We start from the raw sequence: 18,891 nt of genomic DNA, 5'->3' as shown, positions 1-18,891 counted from the left end.
TGTGACACAGTCCAATATCTGTTGCAGTGTCTCAACCTGTTCAGAGGTTATATGAACAGGCTGTGCCGGATCAGTTCCCTTTAGCAAAGGTCGAAGTTCATCTAACAGTTCATTAGGGATACCGACAATGGGGGCGCAGCCACTGCAGGTCACCAAGTAACTTTTGAACATCATGCAATGTATGTAATTTAATGTTTAATTGAAATTTCTGAGGGGTAACAATTTGATCAGTAAGTATCCACCCCAGATATCTCCAAGGTGCAGATAATTGAATTTTCTCAGAAGCTACAGTCAGTCCATAAAGCTTCAAAGCATCATATATTGCTTGAATTTGTTGACCTGTAAAAGGTTGTGGCTGCGCAAATAAAATATCATCCATATAATGATAGATGATTGTTTCAGGCCAGGCATGCCGTAAGGGTTGTAAAGCATTGTCAACATACAGTTGACACAAGGTGGCGCTGTTGCGCATCCCCTGGGGTAGAGAAACCCATTCAAATCTCTTGTCCTGCTCTCTCCTGTTTAGAGCTGGCAGAGTGAATGCAAATCTCCGAGTGTCTCGAGGGTGTAGAGCAATAGTAAAAAAGCAGTCCTTCAGATCAATAATCAAAAGTGGCCAGTCCCTTGGCAGCATAGCCGGATTAGGTAATCCTGGTTGTAAGGCTCCCATAGGTTCCATTTGTTCATTTACAGCCCGCAAATCATGTATTAAGCGATACTTCCCTGACTTCTTTTTGACAACAAAGATAAGGGTATTCCATGGGCTTGTTGACAACTGTAAATGTCCTTGTTTATATTGTTCATGTACCAGTATGTGAACTTGTTCCAGACTCTCCCTTTTTAATGGCCACTGCTTAACCCATACTGGAACGTCCGTGGTCCAGGTTATAATGGGATTGGGAAAGTCCATGCAATGGCCTTTAGCCCAAAGGGTGCTCATTTGTCAGTACTACTCCCATCTGAGCCAAAATGTCCCGACCAATAAGGCACTGCACAGTAGGAGGCAAAGGTACAACTGATAAAACACTCCACACAGTTTTGCCATCAATAGTCACAGATAGCATGGGTGTTTTTCTTGCAAGTGTCAGGCCTCCAACTCCGGTTACTGGCACTGTGGTTGATTGCGATGGCCAGTTGTGGGGCCAAAAATCCGGACTCACAATGCTGGAGTCTGCGCCAGTATCCAATAATCCTTCAAAGGTTTGCCTTTCACCCCGATAATCCAATATTACAGTGCGCTTTGGTCGTTCATTCAGGTTCATTGTTAAAAGAGTAAGTCCTCCAGTGGAACCAAATCCATGCTCTCCTCTCGACTGTGCTTGACGAGGGGGTAAAGTTTTAGCCAACTGTTCCAAAGGAATCAATTGAGCTATTCTTTGTCCTTTTTCGATTTGCATAGGTGGAAAAAGAGTATGCACCATAACACAAATCTCCCCCGTATAATCAGCGTCTATTACTCCAGATAAAACAAATAATCCCATCATGGTAGCCGAGGAACGACCTAAAAGCAAAGCTCCCATAGGTAATCCATCAATAATGAGTGGTCCCTTTATTCCAGTTGGAACCTTTTCTGGGTGGGTGGTCATCAAGGTTATTGTTGCTGAGGCTGCCACATCCAATCCGAGGCTCCTGGCGGTGGCTGGTTGAAGGGAAGTAGAGCTGAGGTGTTGACAGCAGCTACTTGTGTCTGGGCGCGGCAGCTGGTGGGCGCGCTGGCTCTCCCGTTTCCCGAGCGGCGTCTGCAGGCTCCGGTGTGGTGGGTATCCAAGCGACAATTGTGACACCAAACACTGATTGCGGGACAAGCCCGTCACGTGTGCCCTATACCTCCACACCGGTAGCATTTGAATCGGCCAGTAGATGGAGCTCATGGAGTATTTATTGCTGCTGCCTGGAGCGGTGTGAGCGCGGCTAACATCTGGCTTTGTGATGATTCTGCCTGTTTCTGTAACCCTGCTCCTAACTCCTTAATAGCATCTACTAACATTGCTTGAGACCCTACGGGTACATTTGCCAAACGTTCTAAAGCTTCTATAGACCAATTAGCTCCCAGGGTATTTAACACATTCTTAGTAGGCTGATTGCTGTTCTGAAGAGCGCATTGCTTTAGCAAGGTCCCTTTCATGAACTCAGGGACTCCTGCCCGTTCAATAGCGTTGGCTACCTTATCTATAAAGGCTCCAAATGACTCATCTCTATCTTGCTTTATTCCCATGTAAGAAGGAATTCCCCCCGGCTCTTTTATCCTATCTATAGCCAACCGTACCAAACGCATAGCCGCCCGACACTTATTAGTACCAATTAATGCTTGTGCTTCTGTCCGAAGAAAAGGCCCGAGCCCCATTAATTCCTCCAGGGCTACCCCATGTAACGGGTCGCCGTATTATTGCCACGCATTCCTGACAGAGTGATTGCCAGTGTGCATTAAACAAAAGCTGCTGATGCTGAGTGAAGATAAGCTTCGCTAATCCTCTGCAATCGGCTGGCAGCAAAACCTGCGTCCCCCAGATATAATCCAGCATTTGTTTTGTGGGCTCACCGGTTACCCCAAATTGACTAACCGTGGATCGTAACTGTGACAACAATTTCCAATCCAAAGCAGTTATTGTAGCTTGAAACCCTCCCCCTGCCACAGGAGAATAAATCACTGGACAGGCAACCTCTATGGCAGCTTTTATAGCTTTGTCATCCCCCGTCTCCATGATATCTTTTGCTAACGCTGCCAATGCCTTCCTTCGCTCCTGTGCAATGGCCCCCGCTAGGTCATTTTCTGACCCAGGGATCCGCGCATTACTAGGAGGAGGAGATGTAGGGTTTGACACAGGTGCAGGCGGTGCGGACGGTGCTGTTAGAGCACACGCGGGGGCGGGGGGGGGAGGGGGGGGGGGGGGGGGGCTGCTGCCTGAAGCAGGAGCCGATGCTGGTGGCAGATTGACTGTGGACATGACAGGGGGTAACGGGGAACTAAACCAGTCCCCATAACTCTTGTTCTTTTCATGCGCCACACTAGCTTGCTGAGCAGCCTTTTCCTCTGCCTGATATTTCAACAATTCATCATGCACGACTCGCCACAACTTTCCCAACTTTTTTGCAGTTTTATCATCATCTATGACTGCCTGCCACAACTTATCCCCAAATTTACGCCACTCTGATAACTCATGCACTGTGTGAGGATTTTGAAAAAGTCCCTGTTCATACCCATAAGCTAACAACCCAGGAAGCTCTTTCTGCAAATCTATGCCCTTAACCTGACGTTTTTGTAAAAAGCCAGTAAATAAATCATACGCTGCTTGCCTTTCTTTATCCATGTTAAAAATAACAGCGCGCTTCTTGCAGCCCTTCAAAGTCTCGGCAGCACGTATCGGCCGGGGTCTCCGACGAGTTCACCCAGGGCGTGGCACTTTCCCTTTTTCAGCGGTGCTTTCGCCGTCCTTGGCTGCGACAGGACCCGAACTCCTACACCGATCCACCGTGGCTACCGGCAATCCACGTCTCGGGTCACCATTTGTCGGGTCGGCGGAAGAATTGCAGCACACAATATGCGTGAACAACAAATCTCAAAGTTTATTGATAGCTCACACATATTTATATTGGTGTTAATGAAGCTTATACATATTGCAAAGCTGAGCTCATTATTGGTTAAAACACACATGAATCAACCACACCTACTTCTATGCTCTAATGATTATTTTGTTTCTATGTTTACATTCCTGTGGCTATTCTACCTAGGCTATCTTCATTTTTCTGGCAAAAAATTTTCTCCCCCGTTTCATGTTGCAGCAAGGTCACCATGACCCTTGTCAGTGATTGGACACTGACTACTTAATCCCCAGCTTGTTTCCCCGAACCTTATCCAACGGTATCACATCAAAGTGGCCTTTCTCAGCTAGCCAATTATCCACAAAGCTCTCCACAGTCCCCCCCAAAAAATTAGAGCTTATAACCTCCCTATTCCTCCTCTGTGCCCATCTCTTTAAAGATTTTCAGATCTTCCACTTGCTTAGGACCATTTTCCTATTTCTCTTAAGTTTGTTTATCTATTTAGTTGGAGTTTCTTCTTTCCCCTCTAAAAGCTGTCCCATAAAAAGCTCTTTTTTATTTTTGGCTTTGATATGCTGTCTCATTTATTCCCTTGATTATGTAATTATAATAATTATTCATGTGTTTACTCCCCTCCTCATTATTTTTACCCCACTGAGGAGGTACAGTTGGCATTTTGTCTTCTCTGGGGGTCCCCACGGATTATCTTTTTTCCTAAGCTTTTATTTCAGCTGCTCTGATTAATTGCCTTTCTTCCTGAGAAAAATATTATTTTCATTATAGACCACATCTCTTCTCAAGTAAAAAAGTTTGGACCTAAAAATTGGTCTAATTGTTCAGCTATGTCTATGGGATCCTCCAAATATCCCTTTTATTTATTTCTTAAAATTTCAGACCTCAGACGAAGTCAAAGGAGCATTTACAAACCCCGGTCCGCCCCCCCTCCTATGGGAACCTCTCTTAGTGGAAATAGACCAATCCCTTTATCCCATTCTTTTTGGATTTTTATCTTCTATAGCCTTTCTCCCGTATTTTTAGGAAGAATCAGGAGAGGGCTTTCTTTTAACTGAACTTTTAGTGTTTCGATAAAGTGATTCCTATAGAGAGTTCCCCTGAGCAGCCGGAGCTGTGGTTACCAAGGGAACGGAGCTCAGGGCACGACGGGGGGACAGACACAGCTCAGGGTCTGGGTCCTCCAAAGGCGGGGTCTGCAGGCGGAATCGCCCGAGGGGGGTGTTCCGGTGGAGACCGAGCTGGAGCGTGGATAGCCTCCACATGGCTGATGGTGGCTGATCCGGCAGAGACAAAGCCGGCGACTGGCCCCGGCTGCAGCAGCGGGAGCCGACCAGAGTCAGGGCAGCCGGGGATGGGACAGACGGGACAGACGGGACAGACGAGACCCTCCCTCAGTGCGGTCAGCGCAGTAACCACAGTCCACACGGCAGGACAGACCTTCACCCCCACCGGCACGGCCGGCGGAGCGGCCGCGGGCCAGGCAGCCGGGACTGAGGCAGACGGACTGTGCCGGAGCCGGCACAGGGGCTGGGGGGGTGGTGCAGCTGCGAACGAGTGGGGGAACAGAGGGGAATGGATGAGGTAATATTTTGTTCCCAGCCTTATACTTTCACCATTTTTCTTTTATTGCCTTTCAAAAATGTTATTTTCTTACAACCTCCCCCGTCCCCAGCATGTGGTATACTCTTTTTCTTCTGGATTAAACGGTTTTTACAAATAAATCCAGAGCTTAACAAATCCAAACTTCTGCTTGGATACTTTGAAATGGTCAATGAGCTAACTCACGAACTTCTCATGTTGTTTTTCTCATCACCCTTTTATTTATCCTTTGGCAAATTATATATCTTTCAGTTACTTGTTTTTCTACTCCAAAAATCCCAATGCACCCATAGTTCCTTAAAAAATGATCACACAAAGCCAGAGTATCCCACTGGGCTTTTTGATACATGTCTTCTGCTATTCCCTAGTAAGCATTTTATTATCTAATTGTCTTCCATCAAGATGTTTCTATTTCCCCAATTTATCTTGTTCGCTACCTATCTTGTTTTAATTACCCTTTTTTTTTTCTTCCCTAAACTTTGGAATTTCCAATTTTTCCTCATTTGGAGTTAATATTAACTCTTTCAGCTCCATTTTCTGCTGCATCTTTAGCGTCCTGATCTGCCAAATTATTTCCCCTTATTTCTGGGGTCTTTACCTTTTGGTGTCCCTTAATATGTACTATAGCTATCTCTCTTAGGTAATTTTAATGCCTCTAAAACCTCTAAGATAAGTTTCTCATGTACTAATCCTTTTCCTCTTGAATAAAGTAATCTCCCTTTTTAAATTTTTCTTAAGGTATGTGCTACTCTAAAGGCATACCTTGAATCAAAATAGAACTCCTTTCTTTTGTGTTAAATGTTCTAATGCTCTTTTTAAAGTATGCAATTCACAAGTTTGCATGTTTTTTCTCATCAACTTCGGCATACCCTGTATTTTGCAAAGAGTTGTATTTCTGTTTGCTAACATAACTCCCAAAGGGCTATCTTGGGGTATTTCTGTTGGTAATTTTTTCCCGCTTTTCTTTCCTGTATCCACCTTACTGGATTTCTGTCTCATTTTTCAATATTCTATCTATTCGTCCTCTGCTTCTGTTTTTCACTTTTTACTAACAACTTAAATACCACTTTTCTTTCAACTACTTACACCCAAAAAAACCTTTTTCTCACACTGCTTTTCAATACAATACACCTCCCTCCAAGGAGATATGGTAAGGCTTAAAATGCACAATCCACATTACCTATACGTTCATTCGTCTACATTCACTCACTTTTATTTCTCATTCACTTTCACACATTCCTTCACACCCTCAAGACACAAAGTGGATCCCTATCGCCAGAAAATCACGGGTCCCTGTGGCCCCCCTCGCCTTGGGGTTGACCTCTAGGTCTCAGTATCTCCGGGCCTCCTAGAAGGGTCCTGACTCTGGTTGCCTCCAGTGCTCGTTCACCTGTGAGGCTGTCTGCATGTCTTTCACACTCTTCAGCTACGGCCCCCTCACACGCCCGGAGAACACTAGCTTGGTTTCCAAGTCACACACAGCCTTCAGCTAAAGCCCCCACCTGCCCAGGGAACAATAGCCTGGTTTGCAGGTCACACACACAGCCTTCGGCCCAAAGTCCCCACCTACCCGGGAACAATAGCCTGGTGTGCAGGTCTGTCACTATAGGACACGAAAGAACACAAGCACACCACTGTTCTCAAGGTGAAGGAAAAAATGGAAGTTTATTTTCTGACTCCAACATTTATAGTTTTCCAAAAGTGACAGCGGATTGGAGGGTGACAGTGACACCTCTCCAATGACACTGGTCAAACCAAGAGTCCATCAACTCTCTCCTCCTCCATAAAGGAATGCAAAACAATGAGTTATTTACAGAAAGTGTGTGAGAAAGTTCACTACAAGAATGTCAACATCAGAAGGCTTAGAAAATCTTAAAAAACCAGAGTGACACAGGTCACTCATGCTCTGTAGTAAACCCCATAGATTTAGGAAAAGCACCATGGAGAATATGAACAATAGGAATGCTGAAACAGCAAAAGAAAATTCCTGTTTCCCTGTCCTCTGCCCTTAACCTATCTCTGAGCAGAGACCCTTCACGGACCTCCCCAAATAAAGCCATCTTCGTGGAACAGCCTGATCCTTCTCCTTCTCCTCTCTCTCTGTCTGCTGCAGCCTCAAGCCCAGGGCACCACTACCTAGCAAGCAGAGCTGAAATCCTCAGAGCTTGCAATCACTATAGAGCTGATAATCACCATGCTTGCTAGATGGTAGCCCTGTGGCGTTGGCATGAGCGAGCTAGCCTCGGGCACCCAGTCCCTACCCAGGGACTGAGCTCCTGAGCCCTACTGCTCTGCTTTATAATAACGTCAATGAGAGGTTATTAATGCTCTTTGGCCCAAAGTCCCCACCTGCCCGGGGAACAATAGCCTGGTGTGCAGGTCACTCACGCCCTCTGGCCCAAAGTCCCTACCTACCCGGAAACAATAGCCTGGTGTGCAGGTCACTCACTCTCTTCGGCCCAAAAGTTCCCACCTGCCCAGGGAACAATAGCCTGGTGTGCGGGTCACACACTCCTCTTTCCACTGCCTCCCCCTTCCCACCCACCCGGGAAGTTGAGGCTGACTTTGTGTGTGACTCACTCTCACACACCACAAAACAACAATAAGGTACCTTTTACTTTCACATCACCTATTACAAGTTTAGGTGTTACTGGCCAGTCCCGGTGATCTTGGATATCCCTCTACCCAGCTGTGTTGTCCAACCCCAGATGCTCTTGGGCATTTTTCTGTCCCTCAACCCAGCGGTGGGGTACAACTACAGATGCTCTTGGGCATTTAATTTTTTGGCTGTGTTGTCCAACCCTGGATGTTCCTGGGCATTTTTTATCCCTCAATCTGGCTGTGTTGTTCAACCCCAGATCCTGTTGGGTAAAAATTTTTTCCCTCAATCTAGCTGTGTTGTCCAACCCCAGATGCTGTTGGGCAAAATTTTCATCCCTCAATCTCGCTGTGTTTCCCAACCCCGGATGCTGTTGGGCAAAATTTTCATCCCTCAATCTCGCTGTGTTTCCCAACCCCAGATGCTGTTGGGCAAAATTTTCATCCCTCAATCTAGCTGTGTTGTCCCACCCTGAGTGTTCTCGGGCATATCCTCACTCCAACAGAATTCTGCTCAATCCTGCTCTTGGATGCTCTTGGAATATAAATCCCTCAGCCCAGCAGGTTTTTAGGGGCCCCTCCTGTCCCGTTTCCTAGTGGATTGGGCTAGGAAACATTGCTCCCTACCTCCGAGGGGTCCAACCCCTCCCTGAGACCCAGTCCCAGTAACCCTGGGGGATTCTTTCACTCCTCTTACCACTCGCTTCGACTCCTTACTGGCCGCTTCCCTTGCGGAAAGTCGAAAACGCAGCATGGGAGACTCCAGCACCCACTTGGCAGGTCTGGGACAACCAGCCCGCCTCTCATTCACACACATTCATCCCCCCGTATCTGCCCCCCCGCCGAGAAATACTTACCAATCCTTTTTCCTTCCCGGGTTCTTCAGGCACACTACTAGTCTTGGGGGGCCAATTACCACGGTTGTAGGGAGCCTTTTTCCCTTCTCTTTGTTTTATTGCCTCCTTTTGTCCACCGATTGTAACCTGCATCTGTCGGTCACGTCAGGGGAAACAGAGTGAGGCTGCCAAATAGGGCAGGGCGCGCCTTCCCCACACTGACTCATGTAAAGCACTGACAGCAAGGTGTTAGTAACCATCCTCTGCTACCAAAATTGTGAAAAACGCCAATCACTTGTTTCCAAAATTTTAAAAGTTTAATAGTAATAAAATGGTTATAAAAATAGTAATACAATTAGAGTATTAATAATTTGGACAATTTGAATTAGGACAATATGAGACAACAAATACAAAGAGTTACGGACGTCCGGGTACCTTTTTCAGGGTAGCACGAGCCCGAAAAAGGACCCCCGTTAACAAAGGATTAACCCTTAAAAGCAATAGCCTGTTGCATAGTCATACACTTCATACATGATGCATAAATACCATTCCAATACAGGATTCTGTCTGGTCATCATCAACTTCTTCCTCTGAACACTAACAGCGCCTTCAAGGCGGGAAGAAGTTAGTTTCTTCTGATAAGAGGGCAATAAATTCTTTTTCTCTGAAAGATTTAGGTGTCCTGTGGCTGCTATCTCGCTGTGAGTCCTTTCTTTAAAAAAAGTACCTTACATAGCATCGTTGCTATTTTAACATTTTTTATAACCTAAAACTATATTTAACCCAGTATTTAAGAGAATTAATACAGCATTACTTTCTAACAAAACACATATAATATTCATTTTGATATTTGTGATAAGCCAATCATAAAATACATTAATTTTTCACACAGCTACAGCTGCAGAGTTTCTGATACATCTCGTCAACCACTCCGGGATTTTGTTTGTCCCTGTTGTTCCAGCTTGCGGCTTCCAAGGTTCCTGCTACAGCTCCTTTTGCTATGAAGAGGGGCATCAGGATAAGCTGCCCCTGAGGAAGAGGGAGGAGAATTGGCTGCTGCCGCCGCCGACGGAACCCAGCCCTGTCCTGCTTCTTCTGCCTCTGCCGTGGGTGAGCCTTTGCTCGTGAAAGCAGCCCCTGAACTGGGATGTTATTGTCATAGATGAATAATGCGATGGTTGACTCTCACAATTAAAAGGCAAATATCATGTATATATATTAAGAGAAGTTTTAAAGACTTATGTTTTACCCCCCCCCCCTTGCATTGTTATCAGGAAGTGGCCTGGGTTCTGTACATTTGGGAGGGTCGGCTTGTTACTATGGCAACATCTAACCTCCAATCAAGATTTAAGGAAGCAAACTCCACCACTGGACAGCGAAGAAGGAATCGATGGACAGAACTTTGGGAGCGGCTAAAGGGTTAAAAGGTGAAACCACCATTGTGTGGATGAGCACATGGCGGGAAAAATCCTTTCCTCTCGGTGCCGTAATATTTTCTCTATTCAGTCTTCTGTTGTAGTTTTGATAAGGTTTTAATAAACCTTTTAAAATTTTTTAGAAGTGAGTATAATTTCTCACATTATTAACACCCTACCTCACTAAAAAAAAGGGCTCTCACCATCTGCTCGGGTACCTCAGGGGAAACCCCGGGATCCCGAGCCCTTTCCCCCTCCCAGAGAGCCTCTCCCTGCCGGATTTGGGAGCCGGGCTGCCACTGCCCGGCCCCCACCGTTTCTTTACCACTGCTCCGGGTTTTTGCTACACTGTAGCCCAGACACCCTGCCTGCTGGGACGCCCGGCGGTTCCAGCTACAGCTGCGGAGTTTCTGATACATCTCGTCTACCACTCCGGGATTTTGTTCGTCCCTGTTGTTCCAGCTTGCTGCTTCCGAGGTCCCTGCTACAGCTCCTTTTGCTATGCAGAGGGGCATCAGGATCAGCTGCTCCTGGGGGTTTGTAAAGGAAGCCCCTTTCCCATCCCTTCTGCCGGCTGTGCCCGCCATTGTCCACGTGCAGAGAGACGACTGATGTCATGTCACAGCGCCCCCTGCAGCCGCGGGGAAATCGTCTCACCTGCCCTGCCCAGCTGAGGAGCCATCAACGCCCCTGCCGGCTGTGACCATAACTACACCAAAGGGGAAAGTGCCTGACAGCCGAGAGAAGGCTGTTACTGGGTTTCTGGTTTTGTTTGTTGTTGCTGCCGTTGTTGTTGTTCGTTTGCCTTGTTATACATACTAGTAAAGAACTGTTATTCCTTTTCCCATATCTTTGCCTGAAAGCCCCTTAATTTCAAAGCTATTCGGAGGGAAGGGGGTCATATTCTCCATTCCAAGGGAGGTTGCTGCCTTCCTTGGCAGACACTTGTCTTTCAAACCAAGACATATGAAGAACTGTATTTTTAATGTATCATAATAAGCATAACTTATTTGCAGCATTCCCATATCTCAGAAAAACGTAATGTTAAAGTTGGGGAAATATATCATCCCCGATTCATTCAACAGTAGTTTTGTAGAAGTTCTAAGAAGCAATTAAAGAATTGTGCAAGAAAAGTGCCAGAAGAATACACATCTCCTTTAGAGGCCATTTTCAAGTGTAGAATAAAGCATGCCCTTTTAAGGTCAAATTAAGGCCACCAAGAAAAATTAGCATTGGTACCATCCCATTATTATTTTGGACATTGTATTCAGTAAATAACTCTGTATTATTTACTTGGCTGGTATCTCAGTGGTTTAACTATAACTAAATGCTTTTGTAGTTTGTTTTGCTTTAAGTACAGTAGTTAAATATTTCAATGTAGAGTTCTGAAGAGAGAGTTTTTGAGCATCGTCTAATTTTCCTTTACCCTCATGAGATCATCTTAATATATATACACGCACACATAGAAAAAAATAAAGACTATTCTGCTCTGAACACTGAACGACAAAGTCCTTTTAGGGAGTTGGAGAGAGAAAAAAAAATGCAGATAGGGATGTCAAACCTTTCAGCATTACCCTTTTATCCTCTTCCTCCTCCTTCCCCCTCCCCCCCCATCATAAGATGGAGGACATAAGATTTTTATATTCCCTTCATGTCCCATTAACTGTAACTTGTCTTTTCCTAACACTTTCATCCTTTAATCTCCAGGAAGAATTTTTATATTGCACTATGTTTTAAATGCATCATAATAAAATATAAGTTATGGGCAAAGCTTCCCTCCCTAATTTCTATATCAAATAATATTAACTGTGCTATTACTTTACTAGAAAGGATCATTCTGCTACAAGTTTGACATCTCTATTTGCACATCTGAAATGTTTACTTTTTTTCTTAATAACGCAAATGAAAGGATTTTCTAATCAACTTTCAATGTTTCATCCTGCTGCAGTATCCTTAAGGAAAAAAAAACAAAAACAAAAACAAACAAACAAAAAAACCCAAAAAACAGTAAGGCCAGTCAGCATATTGGTTCTTTTCACTATTGCTTTGTATTTGGTTGCACTGGGTCTGGCTGGGATGGAGATAACTTGCCTCATAATAGCCCATATCATGGAGCGTTCACTACACATACTGAGGCCCTGCTTTTCAGGAAGCGGCTGGACATTTGCCTGCTGATGGGAACTAGTGAATTAATTCTTATTTTTGCTTTGCTTCCGCATACAGCTTTTGGTTTTTTTAATTAAAACTGCCTTTATCTTGACCCACAAGCTTGTCCATCTTATTTTCTCTCCCTGGCCTGTTGATGCAGAAGAATGAGAGAACAACTGCACGGAGGGCTGGCAGGCAAGCAAGGTCAAATCACCACATTGGTCTTGTTTTAAATAAATTTTAGAAATATTCCATGGATACAAAATAGCAAGAAATGGTAAGGAGGCAGTGTCAAACTAGTGTTCTTCAGGCCTTTTCCTACCAGCCTTCATTTTTTCCTGTATTATCAAAGATGGCTTCATAGTATTCTTTCAAGTCACTTGACAAGACCTTTAGTGTTTTAATCAATTCTTGTGCTATTTTAGTGGTCATATTTGAACATTTCTTCCAACTCAAGGGAATATCAGTATTATCCTTATCACTTCTTATAGAAGTTTTTAATTTGAACCTTAAATTGATTTCTAAGTTTCCATACATATGCATCCTCTTCAGCATTCTAATAATATCGACTGTAAAAGCCCTGCGCTATTTGCGGAAACTGATCTGTAAAAGCATTTATCATCTGCAAGTTCTGTTAAAGCCAGTCCCTTTAACAAGCAGATGTTTTATTAGCTTTAAAATTAGGTATCAGTCTAATATTCTGCCTATTTTTTTAACCTTAATGACTTTGGCACCTGGCTTTTACAGTAAAAGGCTCCTCCTACCTCCTTTCTTTCATCTATTTCCAGACTCTCTCTGTTCCTTCATATTTAATTTTCCTGCAAATTGTGCTTGAGCTAATTTCCATGTTGGTAACTCCTCTATGGATAAATCTTCCCTTCACAATGCATACATTAGAATCCTCAAATGTGTGTGTGTGTGTGGCAATTTATCTTAAGACTTCTGCTATCACTCTTGCTTCACCTTTGCTTTCTGAGTTAAGTGGGATTAGGTATGGGAATGTTTCTTGCTTCATCCACCCATCCATTTGGTTTTTTTTCCATCCTGGCTGTTTTGTCTAGAGGTCAGCCTGAGTACATACATCCTATTTGAAATAGAAAAAAAAAGCCAAGCAAACTCTTATTTAGTTCAAATGCAGTTAAGCCTGCCACATCTGTTTCAAACTGAGCCTGAACAGTTAAACTGTTATCACTAGGTTCTGATGGCCTGCATGGCTCCAGTAAAATCTTGTTTCATTTAGAAGATACCTCAGCCCCTCTGCAGGACTCAAATGACACCAGTTCCCCTCCCTTCTTCTGTGAAGGGGTCCAATCCTCCATAAGGAGCCAACATACCTCAGTCAAAAGAAAGAGTAACCAACTGGGCAAAAATGAGCTTCTGTTTTGTGAACAACTCTTAACCAGTTTAAAAGCAACCTCTTCAGTTTAATGAGATTTTGTCCTCTAATGCATGTCTGAGCACAACTCCTACTACCACTGAAAAGGTTTCCCTCCCCCCACAAGAATTTTTCTTAAGCAGGTATGTATCTTAGCCTTCTCTCACCCAAGCTGTGTACTGCATGTAAGTACTTACATCTGTGGAAGCTCAAAGCTGAATGCATATTCATGCCTTCCTGAATGAATGATGTGAAGTCCTTCTTCGGAATTGTCATCATCTAGGAGGGAAAAACCCAATATGCTATTCCACCTGTGAATATTTTACACAGCACAATATATTATATAGGTTTCTTTTCCAGCATAAGAGGGATTTATACATTCTTTACAATACTAAGAATACAGTGTCTCAGAAACAAGTCTCTCCAGTCCATTTGTATTAACTGCTAGATGTATAGCTGCAGAATTTTTAAGGTTAGGTGAGATTCCAAGACTTGTCTGACATAAAAGCAGAAGTTAACTTGTTTTAATTTATGATCTTGTGAAAAACAGAGTTCACTCCTTGGAATTTTTAAAAGTTTAATAATTATAGGATAAAGAAGGACAATATTTCCAGCGCTGGGGTGCTCCTGGCCAACAGCCAAAGAACACACCAGTACATACAGTGTTATCTTTATACCTTTACATCTGACTGGGGTACATGCATATTCATGTCTTTCATACATTATTCAAACATTCTTTCGAACTTTCTGATGTTTTAGGAACTCCTTTGTTTGGCTTCTTCTCACTCCAGCTTATCTGCATGACAACCTGGGTGTCAGGTCAATATATTTTATTTCTTCTTGTGTCTCCATCCTGCTGTTTCACATCCTCTGATAAGGATTTACTATGTCCTCTTTAAATTTAACATGGTATTCTCTAATTGTCCTCCAGTGCTCTGGTTTGTGTCATGGTTATCTTATCACTTGGACAGGTCAGTCAGTGCATGGCCTTACACCGTTCTTCTAAATTACAAAAAGCCCTTTTCACATCTTATGTTTTACTAAGGTCTATAGTACAATACATTCATCACAATACTATTTCTATAAGAGATACATAGATATTATCTTCATTACACTACTATTTCTATGAGCAATACAGGGCATACTTAAGCTGATTATGTTATATTAACAAGCAGCTAGAAAGAATTATGATTTTTACTATACTAAATACTTATAATCAATAACAACATGCAAAAGCTACTACATAAATGTAAAAGCCAATATTATCTGGTCATTTTTAACAATCTTAAATCCAAGTACTAACATAGCTGTAACTGCTGCCATTTCAAGGTCTGCCTGAAAGATCTGTAATGGAAACTGTTTTCCAATATGACTTCTAGTTAAAACTTAAAATTAAATAGAACTCTCTAATAGTATTAAGTGATCTTAGTATTTTCTGCTACATTAATTGATTACATTTAGTAATTCAGCTTCCTCCTACCGCCTGCATAGCAAGTGTCCAAAAATTGATTTTTTTAAAAAGTGCACAAGCACCACCTAGAAAGTACCAAACAAATTCAGGGGCACAAGAAGTGGCAAGCTGTCCAATTAATGCTATTAAGAGTTAATGTATCAAAAATTCAAAGTTTAGCTCGATTTTGCTTGGATAGCAAAGACCCAAACATTTCCTAATTTCAATGAGAAAGCTGACCTTGTTTTAGAGTCATGATTTCTTGTATTGCTTGAAATGCCCCAATAAATTTGTGGTTTATTCCGATATAATTACCATGAACCCAGAAAAAAACCCTGCTGATTCCAACAGAATAGACATTTATTTAGATAAAACAATTGAGCATCTCATATACAAAAGGGTTGGCATAATAAAGGCACACATAGTGGGATTACACAAAAGACCCTTCCTGTTGTTAATAGTCTGAAGCATCATGAAGGAACGCTGCTACATTTTAAGATTTTTTAGTTCCCACTGTTCTACAAAAGTGCTGATGCTCCAATTTCTTTAGTGCACCAGAAATGCTGAAACAAACCTATGCAAAAATATACACCCCCTAGAACACTATTTATGTAAATGCCCCTGCAGCATGTAATGTCACAAAATAACAATCTTCAATACACTGAAAGAGCAAAGCAATGTGTATAATGCTTTTTGTTGCTGTTGTTGTTAAAAAAACGCTTGGAGGGCTTTGCTTGGTTTTAATTAAAAATAATAGCGTTTTCCTTGCACATACGTTTTTTCATCCCTTCTTCACTTCCTGTCAGATCAGCAGTCCCACTGAGCCTGAACAGCAGCAGCGGAATTATGGTAAGCAAGTACTGAGCTGTCAATCACAGACTAGGCTGGAGCAGGACTGGCCTAAACAGGCACGAGCACATCCCCTGCCAACCACTCATATACATACAATATACATGACACCCCACTACATTTGCTCAGCAACTCTGCTCACAGTCTGGCCTGACTACCGCAGAGGTAAGGAGAAAGGGGGAGGGCCATCACCCACGCCTCACCATTCGCTCTCCTCATACCACAGAGCCATGCTGCTGGCTTGCCCCGTGTAGACACCCCAATCCTGCACTTCTCTCAGGAGCGTGTGCTGACCATTACTGAAAGGCGATTACAGATCGTGCTGGCCAGGGGCGTGGGCCAGGAGAGATAACCGAGTGAGCGATGCAAGAGGCTGCGGGGCCGTGTGTCCCAACGGCCGCCCCTGCTCACAACTCCTTGCTGGCCCAGTGGATGTGCACGGCAGGAGCTTGAATACTTCTGTCTGTCCCCAGAGGTGGGCATTCCCAAGAAAGGCAATGTGCCCTCTGCAGCCACTTTGCTCCGCCTCCCAGCACACACTAGAGAGCGGGCAAAGGAACTTCCCCCACGTCCCAGGCCCCTACAATCAGCGGCTGGCATCACCCCAGCAACAGGCTAACAAACCCCAGCAGGCCAATGACAAGGCGGGGACAGGGAGTAATCTTCCAGACTATGCTAGGGTACAAGGCGTAGAGATAAACTCCACTCTCTGCAGCGAGTGTTCACAGTCCTGCCCTGCAGCCAAGGGAAGGATAGTGGTGTCTTGGGACAACTGCTTAAGATTGAACGTGCTGCACGTGCAGCACCAGTCTTGCTTCTGGTGTTGGAACGTGTCAGATCTGTCCCTTCCCTGCCACCATTTGTTCCCTTTCCAGACAAAACCAAGCACCTACTATCGAGGTCAGCATTTGGATCTACAGGCCACATAGAAAGTCATTGCGTCTGCTTAAGCTGACAGAAGCATAGGATCTCCTTCTTACTTGTAAGGATACATCCTGCTATGAGTGACTCCTGCATGCTTGCATGTTTCTGTCATCTGCAAGCCAGAGGTGAATGAATTTTTCGCATGAGAGAATTATTTCTAAGGCAGCAGTATAAAGAACATGTGAACTAGAAAGACATCTCATGAGCGACCCGAACTTGCTTGCATCATGGTAACATAATTAAAATCGATAGCAACTGCTTTGTAGAAGATTTCTGCAGTAAATATCTTTCAAATTAAAAAACAAAACAAAGACACACACACAAAAAAAACAACACCCCCCCCCCCCCCCCCCCACCCCGCAACAAAGTCAAAACAACATACCAAAACACCAAAACACCCAACCAAATTATGTACTCCGTTTTAACATTTTCTCGTTCTAGGAATTGAGTCATCACCACCACCTGATGTGCGCAACCAATATGCAGAGAGAAGGAATACTCCCTCCCTTCTTCCCGGGACAGGCCCCAAACAGGATTGAACCGCTTCTAACAAAGGGTGGAAACTTCAGAAATAACAAGCTTAGAGTCCCTTGTACGTTCACAACAACGTAACTATGCAAACAATAGATTAGCAAATTTAAGACCCACAGTCCCACTCACAATGTAATACCCCATTTCCATACCCCAAAATAAGGGAATTTGCAGGGCACTTTCCATTTCTATAGGAGCTTAGCAGACCAGGTTTTCATTGAATGCAGGTTCCAGAACTCCTCAACTCAGAAGCGATGCTCCATTCATACAACCATGACCTCTTATTTGGCCTTTCAGACAGATTTTTCCATCTGGGTCCCCCATAGAGGAGTTGAATAAAAGAAATTAAAGTAATTTACAAGTATACTGGTTTAGAACAAAGGAAGAAATGGAAAATTACGGGTGCAGTAGTGATAGCATATCAAAGTAATCCACAGGAAATCTTTTATCTGCCAACAATGAATCAACCTCAAAAATAATTCTGCAAGTCAGACCTGTATCTGTTATGTGTCAAAACGTCTAATGGTACATCTTAATTACACTTATGATTCGATAGGATGCTACCAAGAAAATAATTTACTACAAATCTGGTTTTGACTCAACAGCTATTTTCCCCATAGAGAAACAAATCACACTAATATTGCTAAAGAAAAAAAAGGAATTTTATATTACAAAACACATATTAAAAACCAATGCAAATCCTTATGAAAAGACTGTTAAAAGGCAGGTATTTTTTAAAAGTCCTGTCTTCAGGTACTTTGAAAATGCACCTCAACATGCTTTTAAGTAAACGTTCAAATAGTCAAAAATACAACCTAAGAATGTAACCAGCATTTCCTCATCTTTAGAAATAGTGAACGCTCTGAGACTGCATATTAAGGAGGGATAAACCAAGCAAAGATACATCTTTTTCGGGAAATATGTCTGCATGTAATGAATGAATAAGCGAAAAGCTTACCTCTTGCATGCCCGACTAGAACGTCCTTATAGTTAAAATACTCTACTTCTTCAGTGTAATTTTGTGTATAGGCAGTGTTGGATCCAGCATTTCTAGATTCGCTCCAACGTACTTTTGCATGTCCTCTTGCATGAATTTTAAGAGCTTTCACTCTAATTTCCCCAGTAACTTCTAAACTGATCCTTCCTGAGACTGTGTCCCCGCTAGAATACACGGGGATATTGCTGTTACTGAGACAGTCAAAGCTTATTGTCAAACTCTTCACCTTCCCCAGCACCATGATTTTTAACGAAGTGTATAAAAATATACTGCAAGGAAAACAAAAAAAAGTCAAGGTCTCATACAAAACGCGACCTTCACTTTACACTGAACAACGCCTCTGCTGCGTAGAGCCTGCCAACAAGATCAGCGTGTCCCCTACGAACGCTTCATCGGAATTGCTGAGAAGACAACGACAGCCGCCCAACACTACGATATACGTACAAAGGCAGCTGGCCCGCACGCTGCCAGCTCACTTTAAGAACAGCTTTGTGAAAAACAACCACCCCCGCGCATGCGCGAAGCGAGTCGTAGCAGCGGTTTCCTCCTCCACCGCTTGCCTGTCTTTCCTGCCGCGTTCGTTTTTTTTTTTTTTTTTTTTTTTGTGTTATCGC

The 18,891-nt window shown here is 43.5% G+C and overlaps 1 protein-coding gene across 1 annotated transcript in view; it reads right to left on the bottom strand.

Moving 5' to 3' along the window:
• Nucleotides 1-18,816, bottom strand: part of LOC129133610 (arrestin domain-containing protein 3-like) — a 53,834-nt gene extending 35,018 nt beyond the window's left edge. The window contains exons 1-2 of the mRNA XM_077193201.1: nucleotides 18,239-18,816; nucleotides 13,724-13,805 (exon numbers count right to left, since the gene is read on the bottom strand). Of these exons, the coding sequence (XP_077049316.1) occupies nucleotides 13,724-13,805; nucleotides 18,239-18,518 (362 nt within the window). The 5' untranslated portion in view covers nucleotides 18,519-18,816. The remainder of the gene's footprint in view (nucleotides 1-13,723; nucleotides 13,806-18,238) is intronic.
• Between the last annotated feature and the right edge of the window lie 75 nt (nucleotides 18,817-18,891).

This window comes from Agelaius phoeniceus, chromosome W (genome assembly GCF_051311805.1).
Source record: "Agelaius phoeniceus isolate bAgePho1 chromosome W, bAgePho1.hap1, whole genome shotgun sequence".
Taxonomy (NCBI): domain Eukaryota; kingdom Metazoa; phylum Chordata; class Aves; order Passeriformes; family Icteridae; genus Agelaius; species Agelaius phoeniceus.
This window is presented reverse-complemented; position numbering and strand designations above follow the sequence as displayed.